Genomic DNA, 11,108 nt, shown 5'->3' with positions numbered 1-11,108 from the left:
TGTAGGGAGACACGTCACTATTTACCATAGGCAAGGCTCTGCATACGGCTGTGTTCAACATACTTGATAGCAAATAGTGAAGGGTTTTTATAGGTTTTTATTCCTGGAAATAGGAATAAAAACAAATAATAGAAATAACAATGTTAAAAATAATTACACCATTAGGACTAAATAAAGACGAAAAGGAACAAAGACCAGTTATGTACAAGAAGAAACTGCACTTAGCTATTTTAAGGATGAAAATAAAATAAAACATTTGCAAGTAATAGAGGTCCAGTTTTTTAAGTACCTGCAGCATTTATTTCAGGTTTTTGTTTGTCAGCCTGTTCCCTTTTTTTTTAATCGTAGTGTTGAACTTACAGCCTGTACAGTTAAATGAGATAAACATACTTAAAAAAAACCCCCGGATGAAACAGATGATGACAACGTTTTAATATGTGACCACATACGGAGTATTTCGTATAAAGCACAAAATATTGCAACCTTGGTATTCAAACAGCTTCATCATGAATGGTAATATCTGATAATATCTTCTAGCAGGGATTTCAGCCCCTATGTTTTCTGATCAGCGTGCATCTACCATTTTAAGTCATCTACAACTTTATATCAGAGGTTCAGAGTGGATTTAGAGCTTCATTCAGTCCTCTTCATGTTTGTGATGCCCCAGTAGGGTCAGCAGGTACTTGTGTTGTGTTCATTGTATGTTGATTGTCTTGGAGGTGTGTCTTGTTGCAGCACTAATTGGAGTAGCCTGGTGGGCTGAGGTTACTTAAGATCCTGCAGAGACACACACTCTGCTGCTCTCCCTGCTCACCCTGCTCTTCTCCACAGGTACATTTGGTTTGAGAATGTGGTCTTATTGGAATTAAATAAAGAATAAAGACTAATTTGGTTAATTAAGAATTGTTTAGTTATTCATTTGGTTGAATCTAGGTAAATAAATAATGATTTAAACGTTACCTTTGTGTGTCTCTTGTTGTGACTTCCTGAGCCGGGTCATGACAATGTTTTAACAGCATTGATGGATTAATGATGGCGCATTCTCCATCGTTCCTCCTCCCTGCTGCAGAGATAGAGGTGATCTCTCTTTGTGAACAGTCTCATATCATTCTGTCCACTGATAGCTCAGTAGTTTGCAGTCTGCTGTCAACTCAGCCCCGCCCTCCCCAGCAGCTCCACGAGGACGCTGCTCTCCTCTGCAGTCTGCAGTCACTCCTGAGGAGCCCGTCAGAGTGCAGCACACTGCAGTCTCCATCACTCCTCCTCCTCCTCCTCTTCTTCTTCCTCCTCCTCCTCCCTGCGCTCCCCTGGCAGGTGGAACACACGCACACGGGGCCGGGACAATGTAAGTATCAGCTCTTCTATTTGATCCTTCTTTTTCGTAGATCATAGCAAATTTCATAAGAAACATATAGGCTTGTCATAGCTTGTAGCTACCACTTTTGTGCTGCGTCATGCACAGGTGAAGTTTTTTGGGGGTTTTTTTTTTTTGCGTCATTGTTGATCGGGTGTGTGTGCATGGAAATCCCCCCCCCGCCGCAATATTTTGCTGCATCATCTTTTCAAAATCACTAAAAGAACAAAAGTCAGACTGACAAGTGAGGAGGAGATTGTATTGTAGACAATCCACCAGAACTTTAAAAGGCTTTATTTTTCCCACGGTCTTGGTTTAAAAAGCAGTAGATTGGTTGATTATGATTAATGGGATGAAATAAGCTATAGGCTGCTTATCGCTGTTCCTCCGTGACCTTAAAACGTCTTTGATTTTTTTTTTTTATATATATAGCGGCAGAGGCTGATGATGCAGCACATCTCTTCCTCTCTCTCCTGTTTGCGTCGCTCTCAGAGCAGGAAAAACGTGTCCCATTTCAGCTCTGCAGTGACAAATGCAGCACACTGACAGGAATACTGACAGATTTAAGCTTCTTACATCTGTCAAATAAAACGTGTATGCTGAAAAGTGAAACGATTTGAGTCTGTTTTTAGTATAGGCATGCAGCAAATATCTTTTAATGGATAATGCACTGTTTTACCTGCATTAAGAGCATTTTAAATGAAGATGTATTATCTGTTCTTCCTCAGGGATTTTATCTCAGTCTTCGCTGTGCTGGCCTTAGTGGCCTCAGCTGAAGGAAATGTTGGGTAAGTGTATACATTCAGATGCGTTCACAACCTGCATTGCCGTTACATACAAGTCAATCAAATTAATCATCAATCTTTATTTGCATATAGCATCCACCATGAGCACAGCACTTTGCAACGTTTTGCAAAAGTAACAGTGGCAAGGAAAAGTGCTTGTTAACGGGAAGAAAGAAAGCTCGAGCAGATCATGTTGATCAGCCATTTGCTGAACTATGACTCAGAAAGTGATATGCACTTTCAAAATGTACTAACCTATTACATTTGATTGAAAGTTAGGCCTGAAGTAACTCTCTTTTTCCTGTCATTTTGGGAGGAAAGTGTCGTGCTGAAACTTAAACATCATTACATCATTTGAAAAAAGTTGATTTTGTATTTTTTTATATGGTTAAAGAGGGGGTCAGGGGTGTGTGGCGTGAGGTATAAGATACTTTGTGATAATACGGTGTTACAGTTCTGGTAAATGTCATTGTTCTTGTTTAGGGCTGGTTTATAAGAGTAGATGAGGCTTTGAGGCCTTTTTGCCTTTATTCGATAAGACAGCTGAAGGGAGACAGGAATTGTTGATGGGATGACATGCAGCAAAGGGGCGAGCTCAGATTCAAACCCACAGACGGTGCAATGAGGACTAGCCTCCTCATGGGGCGCTCGACATAACTGTTAGACTATAGGTGCGCCAGATCTTCATTTAAGTTTAGTGAGGAAGAAATGTCAATACTTCAACCAACATTTTTTTTTTATTCTATCACAAAGTAGTTTAATCATTTAGTTAACAGTAAAAAAAAAAAAGAAAAGAGTTTAAGTGTACAGATTTAAATATACAGTCGAGGGATTCAAGTGGATTAGTTATGATTTGATAGATCAGTAGATTACGTTTGCTCAAAACAGAGTAAAAGCCTCCATACATGTGTTATGTGAGTGTTACATTCTTCAATGGGCTTTAATCTGCGGCTGTTAAAGCCGTCACTCTCTTCGGAAAGCTTTTAAATTGCTGCAGGGATTTGTTGTTTTTCCACATTCAGGCACAAGAGCATTAATGAGGTCTAATCCAGTTATTAGATGTTACTTTCAACAAACAAAATCTTTAATGGATGTCATGCCCTTCTATACTTCAATGCGTTGTTATGTCTTCTGACCTTAAAATGTTCCAAGGTCACAGCTGTTCAATTGATATGAGCCAGTGTCTACTTTCTATGGTTATTGAATAAAAATGTCCATTGTTGAAATGATCCTCACCTTTTCTCTTTTGGTTTGATTGTTTACATGTTGTTTTTTTTGCAGCTTTACTGAAACATTTAATTTTCTCTTTCCCATATTTCTGATCTCACCTTCTCCCCAGTTTTATGATCCACATTTTCTAAAGCACTTAATAATTATGGAAATGGTATGTGAGTACAGTATGCTTTCCTCGCTTGTGAAGATGGGTAATAAGACTCATGTTCATCCGAAAGGTGTTAGATTCTAGTTTTGGTCATGGTACCGTTAAGGCCAATGAACCACATGTTCTATTTTCTCAGGCAGGTGTTCAGGTGAACACAAACGTTGATCTAATTTGGGGAGGGTTTAAGCAATCTTGTAGCATTTTGGAAAGCAAAGAAGTTGGCTGCCATTGCTATGAAACATTCCGAAACACTTTAATGTTTAACAGAATGTATAGTTTTTTGGTTTCTTATTCATGAAATGCCAAATGACTAGAATTGATGTTGGACTAGAAGCCATATGAATTTGGATGTTAGAACTAAGTACCCAGTTTTGCACCCTATGACTAAGTCACACACTTTATTGCTCCCACTGATTAGCGTCTTGCAGGATTTTGGTTCTTAAGTGTCTCTAATGTCCCTTGGAATTTAAAAAATTAACAGACAGTTTATAGACCTAAGACAAAGTGTTGCCTTAAACTTTTTTGTCCAGTATTGTCTATATAACGTCATCGTATTCAGTTGCCACCTTCTTTAATCCATGAAAAACAATCATGGGACGTAGATGTAAGCTAATCGATCCACACACTTAGGGAAAAATAGTTTGGATGGATATTGAAAATGTTTTTTTTTTTTACCATCTGTTATAGGCCAAGTACCAACAACAGCTTTTGCACAGAATCAAAGGAATGTCTGGAGTATGAGCTTGTCTGCAAAACAGACGAGTATGAGGTGAGTGACCACCATTCTAACATTCAGAATTAGTAGAGCAGGGAACTTACCACTACTCTTCAAATACTGCTGCACAATGTTGGCTGGCTTTTTAGCAGTTCCCTTTCCAACGTTCATTGGCATTGCCTAGGAAAAAAAAATGTTACCCCCAAAGTTATATGATTCAATAAATGATTGCTGGATGTGAAGTGTCAGAAAATTCTGTTCACATCACATGCTTCAATTAGCTAAATTAGCCAGAACACAAAACATTGTAAAAAAAAAACAAAAAAAAACAGATGTTATTGCTTTCTGATTGGCTGTGACAGTACATGACGTATATTTTTTTAACATGTTTCATTGTGCCCAGACCTTAAAGACCCTACTGGTACCTTGGCACATGTTTGTATGTTCATATCAATCAATTATTTCTCTATTTTCCTTGTGTGTGTGTGTGTGTGTGTGTGTGTGTGTGTGTGTGTGTGTGTGTGTGTGTGTGTGTGTGTGTGTGTGTGTGTGTGTGTGTGTGTGTGTGTGTGTGTGTGTGTGTGTGTGTGTGTGTGTGTGTGTGTGTGTGTGTGTGTGTGTGTGTGTGTGTGTGTGTGTGTTCAGGTGCGACACTACAGCCCCACTCGCTGGGTGTCCACAGACGCTGAAGCTTATTTCATGGGTGTCGGAGCAGCCATGGCTTTCAGAAGACTTTTCCAATACATCACTGGAGCGAACGAAGGAGGTAATGCTGCATTCATGTGTTGTCGGACAAATCGGAAAAAAACGAGTTTCCGAGTTGTAAAATGCACATAAACACCTGCTCAAGTCGGAACAACAACTCGGAAACTCGGAAAAGAAATGAGGTGCCCGATTTCCCAACTTGACGTCATAATCGTCATCAAATGGGGGGCAAAATATGTTTTGTTAATGTTAACATACTTTTAATTAATTCAGGTATTGCATATCAACTTTTTGCTCAAATATAACTTTTAACAGTACCATTTCACTGATCTTCTTCGTACCATCAACGCTTTTTTTGTGCTATTTTTACAACATTCCCACTTTCCGAACTGAAACCACGTGAACACACTGAAGTTGGAAGAACGACTTCCCAACTCGGAAACTTGGACCACCCGAGCAGCATGTGGTTGTTCTTCTGTAAGTGTGTGTTCTATGTGTGCAGGTATCCAGATGGAGATGACTGCCCCTGTCCTGGTGAAGATCCCAGAGGAGACCAAGATGTGGGAGCCAGCTGTCTACACGCTCAACTTCCCGCTGCCGTCAGCCTATCAGGAGAAACCGCCTGCACCCACCAGTGACAAGGTGAGCAGAGCTGCGGGGGCTGTGGGTGTAAGGTGATATCAGACAGATTTATCCAGGTGGCGGTGAGTTTGCCCTTGCCAGTCATAGGGTCAAATACTGTTATCCTGCCGGTATCAGAGTGTAATATAATCACTTTACGATCAATAGAGGGCATTGATGTTTGTACAGTATTCAGTGCAGCAGCTGCAGCTTTCTCGCTCTCAGCAGAAGAGAAATAGATGTTGCTGGCTCATGGTGTCAGTGCCGCTTTCCTGTATCTGCGTTATGATTTCCTGATGTGAAATCTGAGCAAATTAACTAGCTAACTGTATCAAAAGAAGTTAAAACTAACTTTAAACGAAACAGTTAAGACAAAACATTTTGAATACTTGTAATGGATTGTCTTTTTTATTGTTATTTACATTCAAGTAAATGATCAGTAAACTTCTTGCACCCCTTCCTAAACCATTACCGTTCCAGTGTATTTAAAAGTATCTGCTTTACCCTGTTATTACAATAACGACATCTTTGTCCGTCAGCTTTCAGGATTTTAGTGGTGAATTTCACTTTGATATTTGTCTTTGCTTTATACTATGTGTGCTTTTAAACATATATTTGAAAAGTGTTTGTGTCTACTCTTTGCCTATCGATCTACTGTAATCTATGGGGTGTCATTGTGTGACTCATAATGTCACCTCCATGCACAGCTGTATTTCACAGAGATGCCAGAGATGGACGTGTACGTGAGGAGTTATGGAGGCTGGATGCTATCAGTCACCTCTAGGCTTCACGCTCACCTACTGACCAAAGAGCTGGAGAGAGTCCGAGCTCCATATAACCACAGCTTCCACTATGGAGTCGGATATGACAGGTACACTCATGTCTATAATTTCTCTATCGTTTAAATCTTTGGTAACTTTTATATTAAGTAGCGGATGCAAAATGAAAAAGTAGCCTATAAGCATGCATCTTAGTTGCATTTTGCGTCTTCTTTAGTCATTACACTCCACTTATTCTGCATGACAATACACTGTAACGAATCAGCCATTAACTAAGAGTTTTCTCTGTGCGAAAATACTGCTTATTCATAGTAAGTAAATGAATGACTATCTTTATGCTTTGCTCAGTATGGGGCGGTATTAGGTGGTAATATAACACAGAGCAAATCATTTTGAAGATCTAATTCAAGTGCAACTCATGTCATTCATTTGTAACTTCTAGCAATAAGCAGTAATTAAGAAGATCTTTATTAGCCGTGAAGCCTACAGCCATGCAGAAAAGACTTTAAAATGACTTTCTACATCAACAACTTTACTTTCATGTAAAGTTAACCCCTACTTTATTCCAAGGAATCATTTAAAGAGGACACATTATACCCCTTTTCTACCTTTTCAAACAGTCCCCTGTGGTCTAGATGAAACATCTGTGCTGTGCTTTGGTCAAAATATAACATGAATCAAGCACCAGAGGAGGTTTGTGACCCTGTGTAAACCATCTCTCTCAGAACGCTCCGTTTTGGTGTGTGTGTCTCTTTAAATGTAATGAGCCCCCCTGAGTTTTCCCGGTAAACATCACTCCTTCCCTAGCGAGAATAAAAATGGCAGACCTGCGCAAAAGCTTTTTCTCTAGGCTGGGTGTGGAGTCCATGGGTGGAGATACCAGGGGAGGGGAGGGTTTTATTTTTTTAACAGAATCCCACTGTGCATTTCATTCTGTATAATTTTCTTGTCAATTACAAAATGTATTTTGAGACAAAACTGGATCCATGTCATAGAATAAAAAAGTGAAGGGTTCATGGTTAAATCACAAACAGGTTTGTGGATTACTGTCTCTCCTGGTCGCCAAGAGTGACTGCTCTTAAAAAAGAGTTTGGATCCCTATTGGCAGGTCACATTAGTGGTGACTCATAAACCCTGAGTGGCCATGCCCTACAATGCACACTGCTCCAGCCCCCATTTTACTCTTGATGGGACCATAATTCATAAACAAACATCCAACTTAAACTACAAACTGATTAAGACAATGTTTACTCAGCTTATAACGCAATAAAAAAAAAGGGTAATTTTCTCAAGTACTCAATTGGACTTCCTCTCAGAACAAGCAGAGTCTCCCCCTGCTGGCCTTAACATATAATTCAGGTTAAAGAAACTTCTGCATTGACTTTACTTTCAAACCAAGGGTCAATGTCAGCTTCTTGAAGAGTCTAAGATAGGTTACTTTATTGTCAGTTCGGCCATATGTACAAGACATACAGAGGTTCGCAGACCTCAGCGTCACAGAAAAGCAAAAAGAACAACAAACAAAAGAATAAAACATTAATAACGAAAAGGATAATAAAGCGGGGGACGATTAGTGTGTTCATATTAAAGCTTCTGAAATAGAAAGCATGGTGTGCATGGTGTGATAGTTTTTGGGTGAGTTAGTGTTTAGCCTTTTTAGGGTAGGGTATGAGAGAGTTCAACAACCTAACAGCTTGGTGAATGAAACTGTTTTTTAGGGCGTTAACTATTTCGACTCTGTGTGTCTGTCTCTCTCTGTTTGTTTGTTTGTATCTGTGTGTGTGTGTGTGTGTGTGTGTGTGTGTGTGTGTGTGTGTGTGTGTGTGTAGTCCTTTGAAGCTGTTGAACAGGCACAATGAGGTGTGGTACATGGCCGAGGGGGAGCCAGTCTGCACTGATCCACAGGAACCAACACCCCCACACACCCCTAGGCCGACCCTCACCCACTCACCCACAGACTCTACTTCTGACCCACTCCCACACACCCTCTCTGACTCTCCCGCACTTACCCCCTCCATCCTCTCCTCCAACTTCTCCTCCAACTTCTCCTCCAACTTCTCATCCACATCCAACTCCTCCTCTCAAACACCCCCTGACACCACTGCTCTCCCCACATCTAACGCTCCATCCAGTCCCTCAACCACCCTACCTGCTGAACCTGCTTTCAGCCACCCACCCACCTCTGCCCAGATCCTGCTCGCCTTGATAAATAACTCATCAGATCCGGTCTCTGTGAGCCCGTCTTTGGAGCAGCAGTCTGATGCTCCCCTGTGGAACAGCACAGCCCAAAGCCCTGTGGACACACAAGACGACAGTAACCCTGTGGTCGAGCCCGATGACGCTCATTAGCATTAGCAGGCAGGTTTGATTTAAGCAGCTATTGCAGGTATAGTCAAAAGCAATCTAATGTGAATGTGTGTGATTGAAGGTTAAAGCTGTTCTCATCTTTCATATCTCCCTATTTCCATAAATCACAAAAAATGACCTTATAAAACATAATGTATAAATATATGTTCTATCACAGCTTTGCACCTGCAGCCTCCTGGAGGCAAACACACATCTGTCCACTGTGTCTTTCTGAAATGCTCACAGAGCTGCAGTAAAGTGTACATGTATGTATCAGTTTGAGAGTGAGAATTCAATGTTAGGGGTTAAAAAAACATGTTTCATCACAACACAATATTTTATTGACAGTATGATATATTTGCTGCATTTCCAAAGTCTACCAAGAAAGGATTTTGATTCAATTCAGGGGCCTGCCATCAATAAAAGATATCATAGCCCAATTTAAAACGGCCAAATCTGCCAACTTGCAATGTGGCATGCTAGGATGTTTATGTTTTGTGCTGCATTAATTAGAGCTTGAGAGCTAGTACACCTAAATGCTGATTGAGAGAAGAGGTTTTTTTATTGGGCAGAATCAGAATCAGAAATACTTTCTTGCAGAAGAAGTCAAATGTTAGACAAAATGGCACGAGTAAGAAAATGTCGGCAGCGTCATGTTCCAGTGACATGGACTACTCACAACAGCTTAAAAACATCCAATCTCATAACTCATTTGAAAAACAGACATGAAGAATTACAAAGAAAAAACAACTGTATGAGAATCAACAATCGGCTAAATTGTTATTTTAAACACCAGTATCAGTCTGGATTTTTCCATATCAGAGCATCTCTAGTTATATTTAAATAAAAATCCCAAACAACATCTGAGATATGATTTGCTGCTCATTTTTCCAGATTTTGAAATACTAAAAATTTGTTGTTTTTTTTAATCTGGAAAATAAATATAGAAATATCAGTGTGCCTATAAATAAGTCTGTCACTGTGGTTACAGCTTTCGATTTGAAATATTGATATTAAAATGTAGATTTGATAAGATGCTTATTTCAAGTTTAACCCTAAAATACATTTAGAGACAAACAAGTCTTCAATGGTTATCTGTGTTACGGGTTAGCAGAGTAGATCCGAAAGAGTAAGAGGAAACATAATAGTCATAATGTGTTCTATCCATTGTTGTTAAAAGAGTTGGATGCTGTAATATTTAAAGTCTCTGTCCATAGTTTCAGGAACTAACATCTCTAGAGCTTCTACTCTCTGTTTAGCTTCATGTCAATTTATTTCATGATACAATGTGTGATTAACCATGATACAATCAGAGAGCACATTCATTGGGATCTTTGGGGCAGCTTTAAAACCTGACTATGATTGGTTCTATAAAGTATTTAGAAAATAGTTTATTCAAATGTGACCTGTGGCTCCTTACCCATATGTCATGTCTCTTTGAATTTCCGACTCTATCCACTGTCCTGTCTCTACAATAAAGGCAAAACAAATCCCAAAATAGAATCTTAAAATAGTTAAATAAAAATAAATAAACCTGGATCATGACAAAAAGGGATATTGTTAATCACATACAGTTTGTGTTGTACCAAAATACAGCCTGTTTTGAGGTTTAGCCTTAATTTCTTGGTTAAAATCAAAAAGAAAGCAAATACTAGTGTAGCATCTTTAAATCACAGTCAACATAATCTTCACCATTTAGTCACTTCTGAACCTGAGTATAAAATTCAACAATTACAGACATGTATCTTTAACCCAGTTTAGGCCTAAATGTTTTGGAATAAATAATATTAATACCAATAATATCAAATGTTCTCGTAACAGTAAAAAACATTATCCTTCCTATCTTTTTGAATCCATGTTATTTTTCACACTTCCACATTATGCCCAAAGGTGTCCTGCTGAGTTTCGACCACTAGGGGCATATTATGTTGTGAATCCATGGGTGACTTTAAGCATATTTCTGCTGAGAAGTAACTTTTTTGGCAGCAGTGTGTAAGTAGAAATGTGCCTCTAAAGAAAGCTTAAGAAGTTCAGGACTATAAAAGCAATGCATGCCTTCCATTGCTCCTTAATTTTTTTGCAAACTTCACAAAGAAAGAGCTCTGAATACTGAATTAGAGTAAGTCCACAACACACGCTGATCTTTGTGATCTTTTGGGGAGATGATCAGTAGTTTATTTTTGAAGAGTTTGATCTTAACAGAGGTTAAAGTGTCTCAAAGATCCCAATGAGTGATGCCTGGTCAACCACTGCAATACAAGGTACATCTGTTAATCAAAGACTTTCTATCTATATGTGTATCTGAGCTTCATACTGTATGTTCAATGTAAGGTGCAATAAAAACCATAACAAACTATTGTTGGACTCTTTTGATGATTAGTATTTACTTTTGAATAGTCTGAAGCAGGGGCGTATTACAAAA

At 39.2% G+C, this 11,108-nt stretch overlaps 1 protein-coding gene across 1 annotated transcript; it reads left to right on the top strand.

Moving 5' to 3' along the window:
* Positions 1-763: 763 nt before the first annotated feature.
* Positions 764-11,042, top strand: soul5l (heme-binding protein soul5, like). The gene is made up of 8 exons (XM_029279208.2): positions 764-831; positions 1,125-1,345; positions 2,083-2,142; positions 4,208-4,289; positions 4,881-5,001; positions 5,443-5,582; positions 6,269-6,432; positions 8,170-11,042. Coding segments are annotated over exons 2-8 (1,089 nt in total). The 5' UTR covers positions 764-831; positions 1,125-1,343; the 3' UTR covers positions 8,690-11,042.
* The last annotated feature ends 66 nt before the right edge of the window (positions 11,043-11,108 follow it).

Source organism: Labrus bergylta, chromosome 1, assembly GCF_963930695.1.
Source record: "Labrus bergylta chromosome 1, fLabBer1.1, whole genome shotgun sequence".
Classification (NCBI taxonomy): Eukaryota; Metazoa; Chordata; class Actinopteri; order Labriformes; family Labridae; genus Labrus; species Labrus bergylta.
Note: the sequence above shows the minus strand (reverse complement) of the source record. Positions and strands in the feature narration are given on the sequence as shown.